The sequence below is a fragment of the Tachypleus tridentatus genome, chromosome 9 (assembly GCF_004210375.1).
Source record: "Tachypleus tridentatus isolate NWPU-2018 chromosome 9, ASM421037v1, whole genome shotgun sequence".
NCBI classification, from domain to species: domain Eukaryota; kingdom Metazoa; phylum Arthropoda; class Merostomata; order Xiphosura; family Limulidae; genus Tachypleus; species Tachypleus tridentatus.
In genome coordinates, this window is record NC_134833.1 from 167,193,241 (window position 1) to 167,218,939 (window position 25,699).

A 25,699-nucleotide genomic window follows, 5' to 3' on the forward strand; every position below is an offset into this window, starting at 1 on the left:
TTTGAAAAGTTATCTAGTGTGATGTAAGGTTGATTATATAAACAATAAAGATAAGAAATCTGAATCTGTTGTTCTGTCAGTTGGACAATATAAACAACCAATTAAGATTTTGAAAAGTTATCTAGTGTGATGTAAGGTTGATTATATAAACAATAAAGATAAGAAATCTGAATCTGTTGTTCTGTCAGTTGGACAATATAAACAACCAATTAAGATTTTGAAAAGTTATCTAGTGTGATGTAAGGTTGATTATATAAACAATAAAGATAAGAAATCTGAATCTGTTGTTCTGTCAGTTGGACAATATAAACAACCAATTAAGATTTTGAAAAGTTATCTAGTGTGATGTAAGGTTGATTATATAAACAACTCAGTAGACTATAGAATATGATCTGAATTTTATCTGTATCTATATGTAAAACTGTGTGTCTGTCTGTTATCTAAAAGTCCTCAGTCTCTGTACCAATCTCAACTAAACCTTATTGGATGATAGTTTGATTCACAACAATCTCCACCCCCATTACAGACGTTACTGAGCATTAATTATCTTTCATCTAAGATAATGATTACCACTACATTGATAATGGTTCCACATACTTCCATCAGACAAAAACATATACATATTAATTTTTCTATAACAGGGCACACAATCATCTTATACATCTCAGAGAGTGAGCTAGCATTCTTCTTGGAGACGTGCAATGAAACACAATGGCCATCACTGTTGCAGTAATACATAAACTCAGATAAAAAGTTTATACTACAACAGCCAATATAAAGTTGATATATGAAGAGCCACTTCCTTACTGTTCACGGTGATTTCTGCCGAACTCTCAATTGAAGTTCTGGACAATTACTTATAATACCTATTATGAGCCACTATCATGATTTATGATAAATTATGGACATCATTTTTTTTTTAAGTTCATTTCTATATCTAGTTGTCTAGAATATAACTGAATTGTATTTTAATAAAATACTGCCCAATAAGTCATCAACTGGCCTTCCCTTTCAATCAAGCCTGAATAAATGTATTTCCAGGTGTATACAGTTTTCATAAGTCAGTAACATCTCAGTGAACGACATAACTTACTTTATAATTCTGTAGTTGTGTCTCCTTTTCAGCCAAGTCTGGTTTGAGGTCTGTTTCAGAAGCTAGTTTGTCGGCGACTTCCTTCAGCCACTTTGATATTTGTTCACAGCTTAAAAAATAAATGATTTTAAAAGTCACACTTAGGAGTTATTAGTTACTAATTTTACATTTTTATTCTCAAATACAAAAACTGTTTATAATTTCTTCAACAGTAGAATCAGACAATGTCATTAAAAGATGTTCACTATTACGCTCTATTTAGTTGAAATATTTATTATTAAACGATGTGTACTATTAAGGTGTATTTACTTCATTTATTCACTATCTGTCAGTGAAACATGGAGATTGTTAGGGTGTATGGACTTGAGGTATCACTATCTGTCATTAAAACATGCAGATTGTTGTGATGTAGTAAGTGGAGGTATTCACTATCAATCGATAAAACATGCAGATTGTTGTGATGTACTTAGTGAAAGTATTCACTATCAATCGTTAAAACATGCAGATTGTTGTGATGTACTTAGTGGAGGTATTTACTATCAATAATTAAAACATGCAGATTGTTGTGATGTACTTAGTGGAGATATTCACTATCAATAATTAAAACATGCAGATTGTTGTGATGTACGTAGTGGAGGTATTCACTATCAATAATTAAAACATGCAGATTGTTGTGATGTACTTAGTGGAGGTATTCACTATCTATCATTAAAACATGCAGATTGTTGTGATGTACGTAGTGGAGGTATTCACTATCTATCATTAAAACATGCAGATTGTTGTGATGTACTCAGTGGAGGTATTCACTATCTATCATTAAAACATGCAGATTGTTGTGATGTACCTAGTGGAGGTATTCACTATCAATCATTAAAACATGCAGATTGTTGTGATGTACCTAGTGGAGGTATTCACTATCAATCATTAAAACATGCAGATTGTTGTGATGTACTTAGTGGAGGTATTCACTATCTATCATTAAAACATGCAGATTGTTGTGATGTACTTAGGTATTCACTATCAATCATTAAAACATGCAGATTGGGAGGTATTCACTATCTATCATTAAAACATGCAGATTGTTGTGATGTACTTAGTGGAGGTATTCACTATCTATCATTAAAACATGCAGATTGTTGTGATGTACTTAGTGGAGGTATTCAGATTGTTGTGATGTACTATCTATCATAGTAAAACATGTGGAGGTATTCACTATCTATCATTAAAACATGCAGATTGTTGTGATGTACTTAGTGGAGGTATTCACTATCAATCATTAAAACATGCAGATTGTTGTGATGTACGTAGTGGAGGTATTCACTATCTATCATTAAAACATGTTGTGATGTACCTAGTAATTCACTAGTGCAGATTGTTGTGAGGTAGGTATAGTTGAGGTATTCACTATCAATCATTAAAACATGCAGATTGTTGTGATGTACTTAGTGGAGGTATTCACTATCAATCATTAAAACATGCAGATTGTTGTGATGTACTTAGTGGAGGTATTCACTATCTATCATTAAAACGTGCAGATTGTTGTGATGTACGTAGTGGAGGTATTCACTATCAATCATTAAAACATGCAGATTGTTGTGATGTACTTAGTGGAGGTATTCACTATCAATCATTAAAACATGCAGATTGTTGTGATGTACTTAGTGGAGGTATTCACTATCTATCATTAAAACATGCAGATTGTTGTGATGTACGTAGTGGAGGTATTCACTATCTATCATTAAAACATGCAGATTGTTGTGATGTACTTAGTGGAGGTATTCACTATCTATCATTAAAACATGCAGATTGTTGTGATGTACTTAGTGAAGGTATTCACTATCTATCATTAAAACATATGCATTATTATGGTGAGTTTATGTCTAGTGTCTACTATTTGCCATGAATTGTTATAGTGAATTAACTTCACTTCTTGGCATTAAATCATGTACATTAACATGGTAAATTTACTTCAAAGTATTAACTTCTTGGCATTAAAATATATGTATAAATATGGTGTATTTACTATCCATCAGGAAAAGATGTGCATTACCGTGTCATATTTACCTGAGATGTTCATAATAAATAATTGAAACCTGTAAACTGTTGTGGTATATTTACCTAAGGTGTTCACAATATATCATTGAAACCTGCAGACTGTAGTAGTAAATCTACCTGAGGTGTCCACATCATATCATTAAAACCTCTGTTTACCTGAGGTGTTTACAAAATATCATCGAAATATGTATGCTGCTGTGGTATATTTTTCATGAATTGTTCACAATATATCATTGAAAGCTGTATGTTTATCTGAGGTACTCCCTAAATTTATCATTACATTGTTATGATCTATTTCTTTGAACATTCAGTATCCATCACTGAAATAAGCAGATTGTTACGATGTATTACTTACTCTCTGTTATTAAAAGATGTGCATAGTTGTGTAAGGTTTTCACTAACTATTGTAATTAACATGATCTCCACTGTCATTATACGTGTACTTTGATAATAAGCTACCTGTCTTCAAAGGTTGTCCAGGCCATCAAGGATGACTCAAGAGCATTGACTGCTTCATTTGTTTTTTCCCAATGAGCTTCCCATGCTTCTCTCAGCGATCTCATTTCTTGTCGTATCTTGTCTCGTCCTTCCATGCTGAGGTGAAGATAGAGCATGTCTCCTGTTTCAGTAACACCATTCAGCAAGGTTAAGCTGTGTTCTTTCTTTGCTTGCAAATCCTTTGATTTACAAAATAATATACTTTGTATAAATAAAAGTACGGTCTTCACAAACTACAGTCAGTACATTACAGAAAGGAATTAGGAAATTTAAAAATATGTTCTACAAAAATTTAAAAACTGGCATACAAAAGCTAGTTATAACATGTCTTCAGCAAGATACAGTTAGTGATTTTTATAAGGAAATGTTAACTCTCATAAACCTCTTGACTACCAGGTTTTTCCTGTAAATTTTTAAGTCAGAAAATAAATTATTGAGCTAAAATATAGTTTCCTTTTTTATATATACATTTTTTTTCATTGGTTCTTTATCACTGTAGTGAGATTAATATTAACATATAATTTAATGTACACTGTTTAGTTGAAATGTTTTATGTTGCTCATGCTTTTCCTGCAAAACTCAAATAACATATTATGTTAAAGGTCAAAAAAGGTAATTTTTAGTACATCTAAACTGTCCAGTTCACTAAATTAAACTATGCACTATAAACTTATAACTCAAATATTGAGCAAAGTTTCCCTTTATGTGTCTTAAACAATCTGCATCTACTACATCACAACCAATTCCAAATGAGAAGCATGCTGTTAGAAAAATAAACCTGTTCCAGATCACTCCTACCTTACCAAATATATATGTACATTCCCTAGTCTTATCACCACTAAATATCAAAAAGCATCAATTCCTTTTATTATCTGAAACATCTCAATCATCCCTAAAGAGAGCAGTACAGAATAGAATAGACATTGGAAAGTTAAACTGCTAGGTTTTTGAATATTATTTAATATTAACATTATGTTTTGTAGTAATTAGGACTAGATTACAAAAAATAACTAGATTTAGAAGGATGGTAAATAAAAATAGAAAGTTTAAAATTTTAAATTAAAGCTTAATGGTGTAACATGTACTACAATGTTAGATGAGACTTGTAACAGTACGTCTAACACGTGACAGTACTTTAGGCTTAGCTATAATTGAACTTATTGGTAAATTGTAAAAAAAAATTAAATACATTGTTTTCTTAAAGAAATACACTCTGAAAAGTAGATAGCTGTCTCTTTGTGTTTTGAGAATTAACAAATTCAACATATAAGTAAGTTATAAATCAGGCTCAATACACTGTATTATCACTATTAATATTAGTGTTATGCAAACATCAAATAAAGACTAGTCACTTGTCACTTCTATAATATTAACAATAAAAATTAATTATTTTAGTATGAACATAAATTAGTAATGAAATACTGTAATATATTTGATTCTCAAACATTATACTTAATAGTGTTGTACCTAAATATTTTTTCTAGGCTACAAATACAATACTTCAGACAAGTGAAGGAGTTAAGCACTCCCAGTTTGTTAGATGTGATGAGTGCATTTAATTTGAGAGCTTAGGACTGACATGTACTTTTAAGAAAGCTAATACCAGTAGTATAGATGTGTAATGTTTGTGTATAGTTTAAAGTCTGGAGGAGAAGTTGAAGGCTATTGTAATTAGAATAGAGGCAGTAGATAAAGAGAAGTGTAGACTACGAGAAATGGCAGCAAGATTTCAAGAGGAGATTAAACTTTAACATACCTGGAATAAAGGATGTTTGAAGCAGGACTATCAGAGATAAAAGTAGTGAACTTAATAAGACTATTCTATTAAACAACAGATTTTGGTCTTTATCTTGTACAAATAAAGAATTACTGAAAGGAAAAAAACCCCAACAAAACGGTCAGAGAAGAATGTGGACAATAAGGATGTTATTGTTAGAAGCGATTCCTTAACAAGTTATGTTGATAGAATCACTAAACAAAATGGTCAGAGAAGAATGTGGATGATAAGGATGTTATAGTTAAAGGTGATTCCTTGACAAGTTATGTTGAAAGAATCACTAAACAAAACGGTCAGAGAAGAATGTGGATGATAAGGATGTTATAGTTAAAGGTGATTCCTTGACAAGTTATGTTGAAAGAACCACTAAACAAAACGGTCAGAGAAGAATGTGGATGATAAGGATGTTATAATTAGAGGTGATCCCTTGACAAGTTATGTTGATAGAATCACTAAACAAAACGGTCAGAGAAGAATGTGGATGATAAGGATGTTATAGTTAAGAGGTGATTCCTTGACAAGTTATGTTGACAGAATCACTAAACAAAATGGTTAGAGAAGAATGTGGAAGATAAGGATGTTATAGTTAGAGGTGATCCCTTGACAAGTTATGTTGATAGAACCACTAAACAAAATGGTCAGAGAAGAATGTGGATGATAAGAATGTTATAGTTAGAGGTGATTCTTTGACAAGTTATGTTTATAGAATCACTAAACAAAACGGTTAGAGAAGAAAGTGGATGATAAAGATGTTATAGTTAGAGGTGATCCCTTGACAAGTTTTGTTGATAGAATCACTAAACAAAATGGTTAGAGAAGAATGTGGATGATAAGGATGTTATAGTTAGAGGTGATCCCTGGACAAGTTATGTTGATAGAATCACTAAACAAAATGGTTAGAGAAGAATGTGGAAGATAAGGATGTTATAGTTAGAGGTGATTCCTTGACAAGTTATGTTGATAGAATCACTAAACAAAACGGTCAGAGAAGAATGTGGATGATAAAGATGTTATAGTTAGAGGTGATTCCTTGACAAGTTTTGTTGATAGAATCACTAAACAAAACGGTCAGAGAAGAATGTGGAAGATAAGGATGTTATAGTTAGAGGTGATTCCTTGACAAGTTATGTTGATAGAATCACTAAACAAAACGGTCAGAGAAGAATGTGGATGATAAAGATGTTATAGTTAGAGGTGATCCCTTGACAAGTTATGTTGATAGAATCACTAAACAAAATGGTCAGAGAAGAATGTGGATGATAAGGATGTTATAGTTAGAGGTGATCCCTGGACAAGTTATGTTGATAGAATCACTAACAAAATGGTCAGAGAAGAATGTGGACGATAAGGATGTTATAGTTAGAGGTGATTCCTTGACAAGTTATGTTGATAGAATCACTAAACGAAACGGTTAAAGAATGTGGATGATAAGGATGTTACAGTTAGAGGTGATCCCTTGACAAGTTATGTTGATAGAATCACTAAACAAAACGGTTAGAGAAGAATGTGGATGATAAGGATGTTATAGTTAGAGGTGATTCCTTGACAAGTTATGTTGATAGAATCACTAAACAAAATGGTCAGAGAAGATGTGGATGATAAGGATGTTATAGTTAGAGGTGATCCCTTGACAAGTTATGTTGATAGAATCACTAAACAAAATGGTCAGAGAATATGTGGATGATAAGGATGTTATAGTTAGAGGTGATCCCTTGACAAGTTATGTTGATAGAATCACTAAACAAAATGGTTAGAGAAGAATGTGGATGATAAGGATGTTATAGTTAGAGGTGATCCCTTGACAAGTTATGTTGATAGAATCACTAAACAAAACGGTTAGAGAAGAATGTGGACGATAAGGATGTTATAGTTAGAGGTGATCCCTTGACAAGTTATGTTGATAGAATCACTTAACAAAACGGTTAGAGAAGAATGTGGATGATAAGAATGTTATAGTTAGAGGTGATCCCTTGACAAGTTATGTTGATAGAATCACTAAACAAAGCAGTCAGAGAAGAATGTGGATGATAAGGATGTTATAGTTAAGAGGTGATTCCTTGACAAGTTATGTTGACAGAATCACTAAACAAAATGGTTAGAGAAGAATGTGGATGATAAGGATGTTATAGTTAGAGGTGATCCCTTGACAAGTTATGTTGATAGAATCACTAAACAAAACGGTTAGAGAAGAATGTGGATGATAAGGATGTTATAGTTAGAGGTGATTCCTTGACAAGTTATGTTAATAGAATCACTAAACAAAACGGTTAGAGAAGAATGTGGACGATAAGGATGTTATAGTTAGAGGTGATCCCTTGACAAGTTATGTTGATAGAATCACAATGATAAATAGAAACATATTATGTTACCCAGGAGAACAAGTGGAGGATGAAACTGACAGAGCAGAATATTTGAGAAAGGGGCCTAGCAGAAATGCAGTGTGTTTGGTGCATATAGGGGCTAATGATGTATGGAAAAGTACATCAGAGGAGATACATGAAGGTGGTAAAGACACTTAAAGAAAAAGGCAATAGCTTGAGTATTTCAGTGAGACTACTCACAATTAACTGTGCAGATGAAATTATAAGGAGGTCACTAAGGCTGAATATTAGTTTAGATTAATATGTAAGGATGAGCAGATTGGCCAAAGGGAACAGTTCACTAAGGCTGAATATTAGTTTAGATTAATATGTAAGGATGAGCAGATTGGCTGAAGAGACCAGTTCACTAAGACTGAATATTAGTTTAGATTAATATGTAAGGATGAGCAGATTGGCTGAAGAGACCAGTTCAGTAGAACAATGAAACTTTTTGGAATGGATGGTTTGTATTTAGATGAGGGTACAGACTATCTTGTTTGCAAGAGTTATTAACTCAGATGTGAAGGAAGTTTAAAACTAGGACTAGACAGCAGTGATACCTAGGAAAAATTAATGTAAAGAGAAAAAGAGGTAAACAAAAGTTCAGCATAGGAAATGAGTTCAAAATTAGTTCTAAGGATAGGTTTAATTGTCACTATTGTAATGACATATGTATAAGAAATAAAACAGAAGACTTTAGGGCAAGGGTAAGAATGAAAGATTAAGAAATAATGGGAATACCTGAAACTACATAGTTAGACAGAGATGATTTTTATGACAGAATTGTCTTTGAAATACAGGGTTACAGATTATTTAATAGTGTTAAAGAGAGGAGAAAGAGTGGCTTCATGTGTAAAATGTGAGTTACATCCTGTTAAATGTAACACAGATTACAGCATGGAGATCGAATCTATTTAGGTTTCTATTAGTGAATAATAAAGAGAAAAAAGTTTTAGTGGGAATTTGTTACTAAATGTTTAGATTGGGACTATGCATTTAGACTGAGACTATGTGTTTAGATTAATTCTATGCATTTAGATTGGGTTGGTTTGTTGATTTGTTGTTTTGTGGCACAAAGCAGCTAGGCTATCTGTGCTAAACATCCGGTTAGTTTGGTGTTTTATGGCACAAAGCAGCTTGGCTATCTGCACCAAACATTTGGTAAAATGTTAAAATTGAAGTAAATTCAGTAAAATTCATAAAAGAAGATTAAGGTAAAACAAAACACAGTTTAAAAACATAAATATCATAAAACCAATGTTGACATCTAGTCTACAGCAGTAAGAGAAAACTACAGTAATACAAGTTGTAAAGGACTTTCTGTAGCATAATTGTAATTATCATTACTCGCCAGGAAGACTAACAGGTAAGTACAAATACCACCGTCAGTCACCTGAAGTTGGTCCTTCCAGTCCTGTTTCTGATTTATTTGATGTTATGGTTATTTCCTAATTTCAAATCGAACTAAATGACTGAGATTCTTAAAAGTAAGTCACAAAAAAGTCTAATGTATAAAGTAAAAAACTTAAAAAGCATTAAAAAGATTAATGTCCTTTAAAAAACTAAAAACATTTCCATGGTGGACAGTGTCACCATCACCAATAACACCGTCTAATGTTATGGAAAAACCTTGGGACAGAACATGTTTAAAATGGTGCCATCGTTAATAGTCGTAATGACGAGAAACAAGTAAAATGTGGCTTATTGTAACCTGAGTGTTACACAGGCAACACATTGTTGCATCAGTACCAGATAAAAAAAAAATGAGTTGAAAAACTGTGACCAACACATATAGGGTTTTATCTTGAAAAGCTTGTTTTCATGTTGCTCACTCCAAGTTGACTGCCAGCTGGTATGGAGCCAAGTCTTGAATACAGGACAATAGTCTATGTATGGAACAGGACAGCAGTGACAGTGCCAGAACAGATAGATTTAGCTGCAGTATCAGCGAGCTCCTTCCTGCAAATACCAACATGGCCTGGTGTCCAGAAAAATTGGATTAAAGTAGATGTTAGAAAGAAATGGGCCAGTGGGTTTTGAATATCAGTGAAAACAGGGTGTGAACTAACATGAAGCAATTCCAGGGTCACTAGAGAGCTAAGTAAGTCAGTATAAACAGTAAAGTTTAAGTACTTTTTAACTTCTATGTGATCCAGGGCAAGAGAAATGGTGTATAGTTCAGCAGTGAACACAGAAACTGTAGAGGGGATTCTGCAAGCAACCACCAAACCACAACAAACCATGGCAGAGCCCTCACAGTCACCTGATTTCAAACCATCTGTATAAATAGGAATGAAAGGATGGTTTGAAAGATGTTCAGCAAATAACAAACAGTATTTCCAATCGAGAGTGTCTGCTTGTCTAAAATTACTTAAAGACAGGTCACATTTGGGGACTGTAAGAAGCCATGGTGGCATGGACTGACCAGTGGATACAGCAATGTCATCCAAGAACAGACCCAATTCATTCAACTGCGCCTGGATACAAAGGCCAAAAGGAGTAATGGCAGATCATCTGTTCTGATAAAGTATGGCCCACCAAGGAAGGAAACCACAACCCCAGGTGGGATGCTCTGGTAAGGAACAAAGTTTCAAAACATGTAATAAAGACAGTTGCAAATGGCAGAGGTGCAAAGAGTGTTCATGAGACTCTACATATAAGCTCTGAACTGGGGAAGTACAGAAAGCCCCAGTGCATGAGCTGAAATCCTTGATGATGAATGGGGTCAGCATCTTTGAGGCCAAGGTCCTGACAGAGCCACAGACCAGTGATCCATAGTTGAGTTTCAATCGAATAAGAGCACAATATATCTTTAGCAAAGAATGTCAATCCACTCCCCAAATGGTGGAAGAGAGGACACGAAGGATGTTCAGTGCTCTTGTACATTTGAGCCGTAGCTGCTTAATATGTGGTATAAAGGTCAGCTTACGGTCAAAGATAAGCCCTAAGAACATTGTCTCAGGGTCCACAGGCAGCACAACTTCACTAATACAAAGTTCAGAATCAGGGTGAATACCCCGTTGGTGGCAAAAGTGCATTGAAACAGTTTAAGAGAAAGAGAAGTTAAAGAAATTTGCTGTGGTACACTTCAGTAAACAATTGAGGGCAGTCTGTAGATGCCACTCAATATACCTCATGTTCAACAACTAACATGAAATGTGAAAGTTGTCGACATAGATCCCGTTTGCAACAGCAAGAGGGAGTTGTTCAGTCATGGCATTAATCTTAATACTGAAAAGTGTGACACTCAGAACACAGCCCTGGGGGACTTCAAGTTCCTGTGGAAAATAAAGGGAAAGTATCGAACCCACATAAACTTGGAATCTCCTGTCCATTATAAAATTTCCAATAAAAATGGGTAAATAGCCACGTAACCCATATATATGGAGGTCTCACAAAATGCCATACCTCTATGTTGTATTATAAGCCTTCTCACTGTTAAAGAATATTGATACAAGATGTTGTCATTTGAGAAAGGCTCCTCTGACTGATGTTTCAAGTCAAATCTGGTGGTCCATACAGGAGATTTGATTGCACCTAACCATTTACCATCATCTCTAAGGTCTTACAGAAAGAGCTTGTCAAAGCAATTGGACAGTAGTTTGAGGGAATCTTGGGATCCTTCCCAGACTTAGAGAAAAATAGACAATAGCCTGTTGCCACGCATCAGGAAAAACATCCTCCTCCCAGATCTGGTTAACAATAATCAGATAAATAGCAAAAAAAGCAGGAGATAGATGGCACAGCATTTCCATCATCAGGTCCAACTCAGGTACTGACAGACCAATGAAGGGCCAGTTTGAGTTCCATCAGTGTAAAGGGACGATTATGATTATAGAGACAATCAGCTCCAAAGGAAACAGGTGATCGCTCTGCAAAAGCTTTCACCTAGAGTACTGGCAATCAGTATCAGCTACTTTCTGGCCATCAGAGAGCAAGAACAAAGGGGGAACAGAATTATATTACCCTCTGACCTTTCGAATCTTGTCCCATATGACTTTGGAACTGGTGGTAAAAGATGTGCTGGTTGTGAACCTAATCCAAGATTCCTTCTGGCTTTGATATCTTAACCACCAAGCATGTGCACAGGCCTGCTGGAAAGCAATGTAGTGCAAGAGTGTGGGATACCTACAAAAAATGTATCTCAGGCCTGTTTTTGAGCCTTCCGTGCCATGTGACAGGAAGGATTCCACCACGGACGAAAATATAGTGGAAAACATGTTTAGGTTTTAGGAATACACTGAGCAGCTGCTTGTATAATACAGTCTGTTACTGTTGCCATGCAGTAGTCTATTGATGGCTTATAGATGATGGCAAGATCAAGTTCTGTGAGAGCAGTGAAAGAGGGCCAGTTCGTGTGAACCTGCTTCTGCCAGAGAACACAGGTCGGGTAGCACTGACCAGGGCCAGTTTCTCTCAAAATTATAGGAAAATGATCACTGCCTCATGGATTACTGTCAACCCTCCATGAAAAATGGGAGAATAATGAAGGGAAGCAAACTGAGAGATCAACAGTAGTAAAGGACTGACCTGGTGCATGAGAATAAGTAGAAGAACCAGTACTGAATAAAGAGCATATGCTCTACAGAACAATCCCTCCTATCAATACCAGCACTTCTCTAGAGGGAATGAGGTCCATTAAAGTCTCCCAGGATTAAAAAGGGAGATGGCAACTGTTCAATGAGAGCATTAAGGTCTGATTGATCATATCTCTCTCCGGATGACAGGTAGAGAGAACAAACAATGATTGTATGACCCAAGGAAACACGGATAGCTACGGCCTCCAAGGGTGTGTTGAGTGGCAAAGACAGGGAAGGCGCATGCTGATCAACCAACAGTGCCACCCCTCCATGCACTTGTCCATCACACAGCTTGTCATTTCTGTACAAAGAAAACTGCTGAAAGGTAACTGTATCAGCAGATTTCAGGAATGTTTCCTGTAAGGAAAGACAGACAGGATGGTAGAAAGCAAAGTGGCTATTTTTATTTATATGTAGGAGAAATGGGTAGAGAACCCTTCTGTTTACAACCACATCTTTTTTCTTTACTATCTTTATTCAAGATAGATCTATCAACCTCCATGGATCCTGCTCTGGGTCGATTGGACAGTTCTTTACTATTGGAAGAGGATTCCAGTCACTGAGGACGTGAACAAATGATCGTTTTGCATCGTGAGGTGGGAGAAGAAGATGTATCCAAGGAAATGCCTGTACCCTAAACCAAAGAAAATGGATCTTGGGATTTGCTCAAACATATGTAAGGAAGAGAGATGGGTGTTGAAGTTCATTCATCAACTTTTTTTAACCATGGAGATCAAAAGACTTTTTATTTGATTTGAAAACGATTCTTTTGGGGCAACAAAGAGATACATCTGCACTCCCACTGTAGTAGTGGAATGAAGTGCAGCAGCATATGTCCAAGATGAAGTGGTGAACAGCAACTTTCGAGCCTCAGAATAAGTAATGTTATGAATCATTTTCAAACACTGCACCTCTTTCCTTTCCAACCATTTAGGACAAGAACGAAAGTAGGATGGGTGAGAGCCATTGCAATTGACACAATGATGATTTGTTTCACACTCATAGGCATCGTGGTCCTTGCCACCACAATGAGCACACGTCAAGGAACCATGACATGACGTCTTCAAGTGACCAAACCACTGATACTGGAAACATCCAAGAGGGTTTGGAATATATGGCTATATGCTGCAATTAAGATAACCTGCCTTGATGGTAACAGGTGGACGTAGTGATGTAAATGTCAGAATGAGGACATTGGTCGGCATCGTAATTCCATCTTTGTGAGTGGAAATATGTCTCACTGCAAATATTCCTTGGGTGGAAAAACCAGCAAGAATCTCAGACTCAGGGATGTTCTTCAAATCCATATCAACAATAACTCCTTGTGATGAGTTCAAAGTAGCATGAGGTGTAACCTCAATAGATATATCCCCAATTGCCTTTGAATGCAAGAGAAGCTCACTGTGTTGAGATGTGGATGTTTCCACCAATATGTCTCCAGATCAAAGCTTCTTTAATGACTTTGGAGAGCCAGCAAGTCCCTCTAGTCCCTTCTGAATAAAAAAGGGAGACATTCACCCAAGAGATTTGTCTGAAAGAGAATGTATTATAAGAAAATGAGGTGCATCAGGTGTTACAGATGTTGAAGATTGCTGCTCAGAATCTTCAAGATGTGGTTGTTTACCTATGAACTGTTTTTCATTATTTTATTTAAGTTTTTATTTCGAGGATCCATAATAAAAAAAGAAATATTTTGGTGCCCACTGACCCCACACACCATGGAGCCCTACGAGGAGATGCACTAAAATGCCAAAGAAGAACACTGCAGCAACGCCAGGGTTTCATGAGCACTATACCCAAACACCAGCATCAGCCACAATGTCCACAACACCTTCAGAGAACATCCAATACTGGTACTTTGTTGACCCTATCCCAAGTGGATCAGGCAAGTGACCCAAGTGTGGTCACCCTAAGGCTGCCCGTCTACAGGAATTCAAGGCCAAAGTGGTGTGTTAGGATCCTTCAACCACCAGGATCCTGTCGCTTCACAGATCACCATGCACTGCAAAAACATGGGTGGATGTTTAGATCACAGAGGAGGTAAAATAAAAGAACAGGACCTACCCTGAGAGGTCCCCACACAACATACAGGAATCCACACCAAGGGGTTAAGATTGGGACTATGTATTTAACTGAGCAAATAAACAGCAGATAACTCTTAATTATAACAGATGCAAACTAAAGAATGTGGGTTATTGTAGTTTAAATTATAATTTAGATTGGAATAATCTCAACAATGTTATCAAAGAAAGAGGTCTTAGTTTAATAGTCGATCAATCTCTAAAGCTAACCAAGCAGTGTACTATTGGTAGTGACAGGGCAAATAGAATTTCAGGTTGTATCTACAAAAATTGAATACAAGTCTAAAGAAGCTATAATAAGATTGTACAAGTCACTGGTTAAACCACAATTGTTATATTGTGTTTAGTCTTGGGCTTCTCACCTTAGAAAAGACATTGACTTGTTGAAAAGGGCTCAGAGGAAGGTTAGTAGAATGGTGCCTGGGATGTATGGTTTGTCATATGCGTTGAGAATAAGATATCTGAATTTTTTTTCTTGAAAAAGGAGAGTTTGAATGTATTTGATGAAGTGTTTAGGACCATAAAGGGAGTTGGTACTATTGATGTATCATCTTTTTATAATTAAGAATAAGAACAGTACAAGTACATGTCATAAATACAGATTTTAACAAGGTAAAAGTCACCTTCAGCTAAGACAGTTTTATACTTCTTACAAGATGGCTGGCCTGTAGAATGTGTTGCTTTCAGATTTTGTGGAGAGAGTAAATTTAAGAGAAATCTTGACAACCATACAGGTGAGGAAGGCTGGCTTTATGATTATTTTTAAACTTATTTATTTAATAGTTTTATTTTAGTTTAAAGGATGGGAAGGCCAAGACAGACAAGCAGTTCAAGAGAAAAGAAGTTCAGAGATCCAAACCTATACTCATATGACAATCTTTACATCTCAGGTACCAGCTATATCCTATTAACATTGTTTTCACAATTCAATGTCTTTTCTGATGTGAGGAGCCCAAGAGTAAACACAGTTCACTCTGAATGTGAACATTATTGCCCCTTTAGTTTGTGTGTTGTGAAGCACAAAGCAACAAAATGGGCCAAATATGTTGTGCCTACCATGGTATCACAGCCTGGTTTTCAGTACCATAAATCTCAAAACTTAGCTTTGTGCCACTGGAAGGCACACACTTTTAGATTTGTATTCAATATTTCTGTAGATACAACCTAAGTCCCTATTTGTCCTACCACTACCAACAACACATTACTAGGTTGGTGGCTTTTTTAAAAATTTTAAAGCAGTATTGCATTATTTCTTATCTCAACATGCAGAAATCAAATCCAATTAAGTAATGCACCCAGAAGCTCCCCAGTCTCTACCCTATCAAAGACTGTATGTTATGAAACTAAAGCTACCTTCAGAGTTTCAAGTCTGCCTTCCAACAAAGCTCGATCTCCACTGGCTTCAGCAGATAATTCAAGTTTCCTATCCATTATATCTAACCAAGACTGTAGGTCACTCTTGGCTCTATTATACCTGTCTTCTGTTTTCATCAAATCTCTGACTCTCACAACAGCATTCTGTAGAAAAAACAAGAAACTATCACTTTTAACATATTAAACTTCAAACCACAATCCTCTATTAAATGAGTTTAATGACATTTAGTCAGATACATGAACGTATCTTAAACTTAAACAAGATATCACATAATTAGGCACTAAATATACATTCCCCATACACCTTTAACAACTGCTGGTTAAAAATCTTTTGCAGTTGATTTGTTTGTTGGTCATTAACAATTAAATCTTCAAAAGGTGATTTATCTTCCTACAGATTTATTTACTGATTACATTTTACAAGTTCAACATTCTTATAAGTAGTGTTAGTATTCCACATACAATTTATTAGGTTTATATCATATAACAAAGATTCAATGCAATTATTATTTATTTGTTTAAACAAAACAACTATATTTTTTCTGGATAATCACATTTCTTATTGCAGTCATAAACATTCACATTTCAAATGGTAAATAATATCCTTAACAATTTAACTATTTTCTCAAAACATTTCTACCTGAAGGAACTTCTCCAGAGCAGCGAATCGTGTCTTGAGCTGTGTTACTTGAGTAGTCACCCGTGACTCTGGACTTTCTTTACTGATTTCTTGAGTTAGATTCGTGAGATTGTCTAAAGGCTTCTGGTGTTTTTTTACATCCTGTTGTAAACCCTGCATGAAGACATCAACAATCTTTGATATTAATTTCTTCTTTGTAAGTACACATCATACTCAGGTACCTTCAACTAGTAAAGTACACATCATCTAGATATACATACATAATTAACAATAACAGTTTTACACTCAGATACCTTCAACTAGTAAAGTACACATTATTTAGACCTACATACATAATTAACAATAACAGTTTTACACTCACATACCTTCAACTAGTAAAGTACACATCATCTAGATATACATACATAATTAACCATAACAGTTTTAACTCAGGTACCTTCAACTAGTAAAGTACACATCATCTAGACCTACATACATGGTTAACCATAACAGTTTTACACTCAGGTATCTTCAACTAGTAAAGTACACATCATCTAGACCTACATACATAATTAACCATAACAGTTTTACACTCAGATACCTTCAGCTAGTAAAGTACACATCATCTAGACCTACATACATAATTAACCATAACAGTTTTACACTCAGGTACCTTCAACTAGTAAAGTACACATCATCTAGACCTACATACATAATTAACCATAACAGTTTTACACTCAGATACCTTCAACTAGTAAAGTACACATCATCTAGACCTACATACATAATTAACCATAACAGTTTTACATTCAGGTATCTTCAACTAGTAAAGTACACATCATCTAGACCTACATACATGGTTAACCATAACAGTTTTACATTCAGGTATCTTCAACTAGTAAAGTACACATCATCTAGACCTACATACATAATTCACCGTAACAGTTTTAACTTCATCATACCATTACAGTCCATATCTTCAATCCAGTCATGTTTCGATGAGCACATATTTTGTAGCATAATTTCCAGTGCAAAAGGTCCCATTATAAGGATGTCATGTTCAAAGTTCCATACCACAATCAAACTATTCTAGAGTAAAATTGCTTCTCAATCCATTATCTGCAGTGAAATTGCAAATATATCCATAGTTTCTATATTTGGTGACTTGATTGGCATATCGTTGTATGATATAGCATAAATGCTTGTTACATTCCCCAGCTACTTGAGGTATGCAAGAATTAATAGGAAACATGACTGTAAACCTTATCATCGTGAACCCTTACTTCATTGGCCTCATTTACATATAGAGATCCTACTTTGAACATTGCAACTTTTTGAGTGTAAAGAAATATTACACTATTTTTCAAGTTTAAAATATTACCTTACACTTCAGTACATAAACAATATTACACTATTTTTCAAGTTTAAAATATTAGCTTACACTTCAGTACATAAACAATATTACAGTTATTTTGGTTTTAGAAACTATTACATTGCACCAGTAACATCTCTACAAAATATAGGCCTCCTATAACTTTTACTTTCCTGTAATTTTATTTATGATTTAGCCCCCTTTGTTTTCAAAAAACACATTCACTCAAAGACTCTGAATTCAGTATTTCTTTAAATACTTCAAATATAATGTATGTTTATGAACAGAAGTTTTACCTCTAAGGTTTTCAACTGTTCTTCTAAGGAGTCTATTTCAACTTGCTGGGATGTTTCACTTTTCGCTCGAGCTTCCATATCTCGAAGCCATGCACTAAATGATTCAAATTCTTCTTCGTACTTTTTCCACAAGTGTAAAACTTGCTGTAAATGACTCTTTGTTTTTTCCAGACTGTTCTGAAAATCTTCCCATTCTGCTCTGGCCTGATCACTTTTTACCTGAATTTCTTCATGACGTTCGGGTGTGATTGCTTGAAGCATGATGCTGGTTAAGTTTTCAAACTGCAGTTTCTTTTTTTCTCCTGTTTCTAGATTTCCTTCCAGCTCCTATAAGTACATATACCTGTAGCAGTGCCTAAAATTACATCATTATGCTATCATTTAGATAGCATATGTACACTGTGATCTTTTACTAGAAACAAATATTTTCCAGAAAACGTGAAATACAATTTATTTTGTGGTTCCAGATTTAGAACAATAATACAGCCAATAATATACATTCACACATATATAATATTGAGGACAACATTAAAAATTCAGAGAACAGTTTACAAGACATAAATCTAAGTATACCCGTAGGGTTCCCATCTTTGCTTCCAGACTAAACCTGTCCCCAGCAAGGTCAGGATCACACCACGACACTTTCTCCGCATATGCACTTAGCCACCTCTGGAACTCCTGCAGTCCACTCTGATAGTGACGCTCCAGTACAGAGAAGAGGTTAGAATTCACTTTGGCTATTTGGTTCTTTAGTGTTTCATACCTATTTTAAAATTTGAACATTTTTAGAGTACCATAGATGATTGTGAAACATTTCCAGAAGGTTGAACAGGTGTTGATTTAAAATATGTAATATAAACTATGTAACTGTAAACTATCAGCTATACATACACCATTGCCTTGATTATAATAAGTTTTCTTATATGATAATGTGACTGTAACTAAGCAGTTTTAATATGATAAAATTTGAGGAATTAATAAAAATGAACAAATAAATCATTTAAACAGTCTTTGAATCTTTAGCAGACTAAATTCTATTATTACAAACCTTTTCTGAAGGTTAGACAGTTCTTTCTGCAGACCACTGGTATCTAAAGATGAATGATTCTCCTGAAGTGTATGGATGTTTGTCTCTATCTGTTCAAGTTTTCTGTAGTAGGTATTCATTTCATCTCCCAGTTTCTGTTTTAATGTTTAAATAACAACTTTGTAAAGTGAGATCTCGACACTTGTATTTACATTACTTGAAACAACATTTCATCTCCCAGTTCCTGTTTTAATGTTTAAATAACTACTTTGTGAAGTGAGATGTCGACACTTATATTTACATTACTTGAAACAACATTTCATCTCCCAGTTCCTGTTTTAATGTTTATATAACAACTTTGTGAAGTGAGATTTCGACACTTGTTTTTACGTTACATGAAACAACAATATTTAATCATTTTTTATTTCTTTATAAAGTTCATAATTTAGTTATCATAACAATCACCAGGCTTTAACAATAAATAAATTCTAATGAAACTATATTTAGACAAAGTTATTAATAAATAAAACTGAAAAAAAGTTATCAAACACAAACTAAAGTAAAATTAATACAACAGATTTCTGTATATAAAACAAACTTTTCTGGGAACTTTAAATAAAAAGGATTCTCTATTAAAGTATTAAAAGAGTATCATACTTTGCACTGTTCAAGACGCTGAAGAACTAGTTCATCACTTCCAGAACTATTATCACACCGTGACACAGATTCTCGTTGTTTTTTAAGCCAATCACTAAACTCTTCCATCTTTTCTTCAACAGTTGCTTGTTCATTTTCAATATTTTTCAGTGCAGATTCAAGTTTATTAGCAAAGTCTTGAGCCTCATCAAACTGAGCTTGTAAAACAGTTTTAAGGGACGTTAGGGTAGTAATCTCTTGGTTATCGGTAAGTTTCTCTAGTGCAGAGATTTTAGCACAGAGACCAGCATGAGTGCTCTCGTAAAACCCAACTTCATTCTGCAAAATTGAATAATAAAGTATAAAGATTTTGAACAGTTCTCAAATTGTTAAGTAACAATATCAAATCTCAAAGAACAGTCCACAAAACTCTTCAAAAAGTTAAAACAGTCCAAATATTTCAAGCTGCTAAATAGTCCAACTTAGGCTGTTCAGATAACATGAAAATTTCAACACTTTGTTCAAAGATTTTTACCTACAATAATATATTTGAAATCTTATTACTATAGAAATTTACTAAATTTACAACATAAAACTTAAAAACATTAATTTTACTAGTTCTTACACAAAAGAAACCTAAAATATTCAAACTATTCACCTCTAGATGTGATGATCTCTTTGAAACTTAAATAATAAAATTATAGTATCAGTTTGTTCTTCATAATACCTTGTACTTATTTAGAAGGCTCTGAGCTTTTTCATGGCCACTGAAATTTTCTAGAAAAGAGTTGAAAGCAGAACAAGTCTCTGTCAACCATGTCATGAGCTGTTCTTTAACACTATCTATTTGTTGCCACAAAACTAGCTGAGACTCGCAGGTCTGAAGCCTTCGCATTATTCTCTCCCATGCTGTACGCCACTGCTGCTGAGTCTCCTCTAGCTCTGTCTGCAAGAATTCTCCATTGAACCCTTCAACTGAAGTCAACATCTCCTTCATCTCCTTCATCTTGTGAGAGTAGTTGTCTGTTACCAGGCGATGTGACTTCATTAGCTCATTAGCAGCCTGTACCATTCACAAGTTAAGAAATAAATCAAATATTAATAAATTATCAGAAAGATTAATACAGCTCATTACTGTTTTAATAAAATAAAACTATCATATTTTAAATTGAAACTCATACCAAAAAACTTTATATATTTATATATGGTTATTAATTATTGAGTAAAGAACAAGAAATAAATAATAATAAAAATACTATTAAAGTATGAAATTTACACTAGAAAGTTTCCAATGCTGAAAATGTATATCTAATAGTAATCTCCTCTCTAGCTTTTCCCAATTTTGTGCTGCCCTTTATATGCACAAATTTTCACTTGCCACTCGTTTTGAGACTCCCACCTAACACTGAGTGTCATTGCTGTAACATGCAACAACCATCCAGAAAAACGACTGTGACACACCTTCCTAACATGGTATACCCCTATACTGACTGTACAATTAACATTTAGATATTATGCAATTATGAAAGAAAAGATACACCACACATAGGGAGGATGAAAGGAAAGCTTGAGCAGAAGTAAATATCCATCAGAAATACATTTTCAGTTAAATGTTAAGTTTTGATACAATACCTTACTTATTCTTATATGTTTGCTAAAATTCAACATTGAAATGACAGAGGGACTAGTGCAAAAGGTACCTGTGTGAGTCCTCTTTGGAAAGTGCCTAAAGAGAACCCATGACACATTACACCCTATATCCAGGGTATACTTTTTTACCTATAGTGAAGATATGTATTACCAAATCAGGTAGAAAGAAAACAAGTCCAAAATCACAGTAATGAAAATGGACATGTTTTATGGCGTAGAATAGCTAAGGCACATAGTAGTGGTAAAAGTAATTGAATATGGATTTGAATATCTGAATAGAAAGTAAAATACATTAAAGAAAGAAACAGGAACAAATTCCAAAGTGAAGAAAAGAAACATACCTGAAAATCCCAGTCCCAAAATTACAAGAAGGCTTAGGTAGATTCAAGACAATATGAAATGAAGATAAGGTATGGGTAGGTGGTGGAAAAATCCCTTCTGTTACAAAGGAAAAACACAGGAAGAGATGTGTCAGGTACATAACAAGGTTTCAATCCCATAAAAGACTCCACCACACACAGTACAAACACCATTGCTTCTCATAACACATAAAAACAAACCCAACCAGAATGAACAATATACTTTTGTCTCACACCTGAAGCTACTGACACCTTTTAAATGATAATGTTCAAATACAAGGTATCAAATCTGCAGGTACAAAAAAATGTTGAAAATGAAAGTCTAACAACAAATATTTCCACTAAATATAACCTACATTTGAAAAGATCATAATGTTGTTTAAACATCCTTGCACATTATTCTAAATCAAGACGTGATTATTGTATAAAGAATGTGCTAAGAGGGTGTGTCTCTTTCCTCATGTTAGACAGCTGTGGCACGCTACAGTGTAGCAACAGCACATGAACCTCAAGTGGGAGCAACAAGATGAAAATTTGAATATATTGAGAGCAGACAAATCAGAAGAAGCAAATACATGAGAGAGAGATAAGGTATTGATTGACTGATTCAGTGTTTTATGGCCCAAAGCAGCTAGGCTATCTGTGTCAAACGTCCAGTGAAAAGGTAAAAATAAATTAAATGTAGTAAAATACATAAAAGGAAATGAAGGTAAACAAAACATCATTGAAAATCACAAGTATAAAACCAGTTTTGACACCTAGTCTACAACGTTAAGAGAGAAAGCAGAGTAAGAGAAGTTGTAAAGGACTTTCTGTAGCATAATGGTAATGATCATAACCTGCAAGGAAGACTAACAGGTAAGTACAAGAACCACCGTCAGTCACCTGAAGTTGGTCTTTCCAGTCCTGTTTCCGGGTTATGTGTCATAGCAGCCATTATCAAAATGTAAAATAAGAAAAGTGTTAAAAGACACGTAGCAAAATCGCAATAATAATTAGCCAAATGTCCTGTAAAAAGATAAAAGTAAAGTAAATGTAGTAAAATTCGTAAAAGGAAACAAAGGTAAAAACAGCAATTAAAACATAAAATGGCATAAAACCAATGTTGATATCCAGTCTACAAAGTTGTAAAGGACTTCCTGTAGCATAATGGTAATGACCATAACCCGCCAGGAAGACTAATGGGTATTTCAAACGGATAGTTCAAACAGCAGTGTTAGTCACCTGAAGTTAGCCTTTCCAGTCCTGGTGTCGAGTTATTTAATGTTCTGGCCATTTTTCAATTTCAAATTGAACTAGAGAGATTGAGACTGAAAAGGGAACCACAATTAAAAAGGTGTAATGAATAAATATCCAACACTTAAATGACATTAAAAAGATTAACAGCCATTAAAACACTAAAAACTTTATCAAGGTGGACAGTGTCACCATCACCAATAACACTGTCCAATGTTACAGATAAACCCTGGAACAGAACATGTTTAAAATAGTGCCGTCGTTGAGAGTCATAACGATGGCAAGAAAGTAAAATGTGTCTTACAGTGATTTAAGTGTGACACAGACTACACACTGGTGCATCAGTTCCAGATAAAAGAAAACAATGAGTTAATAAACTGTGACCAATGCGTAATCTAGTCAGAACAACTTCCTCCTTCTGATCCTTCGGAAGCTAGATGGCCAAATCCAAATATAGAATTTTATTTGAAAAAGCTTGTTGTCACTTTGCTCACTCCAAGTGGACTGCCAGCTGGCACGGAGCCAAGCCTTGAATACAGGACCATAGTCCATGTACAGAACAGACACAGTGGTGATAGTGCCAGAGCAGATAGATTTAGCTGCCGTGTCTGCAAGCACATTCCCTCAAATACCAATGTGGCCTGGTATCCAGAAAAACTGGATAGAAGTAGATATTAATGAGAAATGGGTCAGTCGGTTTTGAATATCAGTGAGAACAGGGTGTAAGCCAACGTGAAGTGATCCCAAGGCCAGTAGAGAATTAAGCGAGTCAGTATAAATAGTGCAGTCAGAGTACTGCTCAGCTTCAATATGATCCAGGGCAAGAGATATGGCGTACAGTTCAGCAGTGAACACAGAAGCTGTAGAGGAGATTCTGCACGCAACCACTGAGCTGCAACAAACCATGGCAGAGCCCACTGAATTACCTGATTTTGAACCATCTGTATCAATTGGAATGGAATGATTGTTTGAAAGATGTTCAGCAAATAAAAGATGGTACTTCTACTCAGAAGTATCTGCCTTTTTCAGATGACTTAAAGAAAGGTCACATTTGGGGGCTGTAATAAGCCATGGGGGAATGGGCTGACCAGTGAATTCTGCAATGTTATCCAAGGACAGACCCAATTCATCCAATTGCGCCTGGATGCGAAGGCCAAAAGGAGCAATGGCAGATCATCTGTTCTGAAAATGTAAGGCCCACTGAGGAAGGAAAACACATCCCCAGGTGGGATGCTTTGGTAAGGAACAAATTTTGAAGAATACAGTAAGAACAGTTCCAAACAGTGAAGGTGTAGAGAAGGTTCATGAGATTCTACATATAAGCTTCGAACTGGGGAGGTGCGGAAAGCCCCAGTGCAGAGTCAAAGTCCTTGATGATGAATAGGGTCCAGCATCTTTAAGGCCAAGGGTCTGGCAGAGCCGTAGACCATTGATCCATGGTCGAGTTTTTGAACGAATAAGAGCACAATATATCTTTAACATAGAACATCAATCCGATCCCCAACTGGCAGTAAAGAGGACACGAAGGATATTCAGTGCTCTTGTGCATTTGACCCGTAGCTGCTTTAAGTGTGGTATAAAGGTCAGCTTACAGTCAAAGATAAGACCCAAAAACTTGGTCTCAGGGACCACTGGCAGCGAAACTTCACCGATACGGAGTTCAGGATCAGGGTAAATACCCTGTTGGCAGCAAAAGTGCATGAAAACAGTTTTAGAGAGAGAAAAATTAAAGCCGTTCGCTGTAGTCCACTTCAGTACACAATTGAGGGCAGTTTGTAGTTGCCGCTCAATATATCTCTTGTTCGACGACTGACACAAGATGTGAAAGTCGTCAACATAGAGCCTGTTTGCAATAGTGAGAGGGAGTTGTTCAGTAATGGCATTTATCTTTATACTAAAAAGTGTGACACTCAAAACACAGCCATGAGGGACCCCAAGGTCCTGTGCAAAAGAACAGGAAAGTGTCAAACCCACACAAACTTGGAATCTCCTGTCCATTAAAAAGATTTAATAAACATGGGTAAATGGCCACGTAACCCATATATATGGAGGTCTCGCAAAATGCCATACCTCCATGTTGTGTCATAAGCCTTCTCAATGTAAAAAATATTGATACAAGATGTTGTCGTTTCAGAAAGGCTTCTCTGATTGATGTTTCAAGTCGAATTAGGTGGTCCGTGGTGGAGTGCTGTCGTCAGAATCTACACTGGGTGGGTGAGAGGAGGTTGTTTGATTCAAGGAACCAAACAAGACAAGCATTAACCATCCTCTCTAAAGTCTTACAGAGACAGCTCGTCAAAGCAACTGAACAAAAAGTCAAAAAGACAGTCAGTACGAAAGGAAAGAGATGAACGCTCTGCCCGAGTCTTAATTGCCAAGAAGGTGGAGGAACAAGCAGAAGTGCTAGATATGACCACGTCTTTTTTCCTTAATGTCCTTAATCGGAGGAGGTCTATTGACCTCCATGGATCCTGCTCTGGGTTGATTGGGCAGGTCTTTGTTGTTGGAAGGGGATTCCAGTGACTGAGGACGCAAACAAATGATTGTTTTGCATCGTGGGGTGAGAGAAAAAGATGTATCAGAAGAAATGCCTGTATTTGAAATTGAAAAATGTGGATCTTAAGGTTTGTTGGAATGTATGGGAGGAACAGAGATGGGTGTGGAAGTCGATTCATCAACCTTTTTA

General features: G+C 35.4%; 1 protein-coding gene across 1 annotated transcript in view; it reads right to left on the reverse strand.

Annotated features, from left to right (window-relative positions):
* LOC143227571 (muscle-specific protein 300 kDa-like) overlaps positions 1-25,699 on the reverse strand; it is a 314,242-nt gene that overhangs the window by 222,464 nt on the left and 66,079 nt on the right. The window contains 9 exon segments of the mRNA XM_076459000.1: positions 1,094-1,202; positions 3,608-3,825; positions 15,798-15,962; positions 16,459-16,611; positions 18,106-18,432; positions 18,679-18,868; positions 19,154-19,287; positions 19,790-20,107; positions 20,496-20,831. Coding sequence (XP_076315115.1) covers positions 1,094-1,202; positions 3,608-3,825; positions 15,798-15,962; positions 16,459-16,611; positions 18,106-18,432; positions 18,679-18,868; positions 19,154-19,287; positions 19,790-20,107; positions 20,496-20,831 — 1,950 coding nt within the window.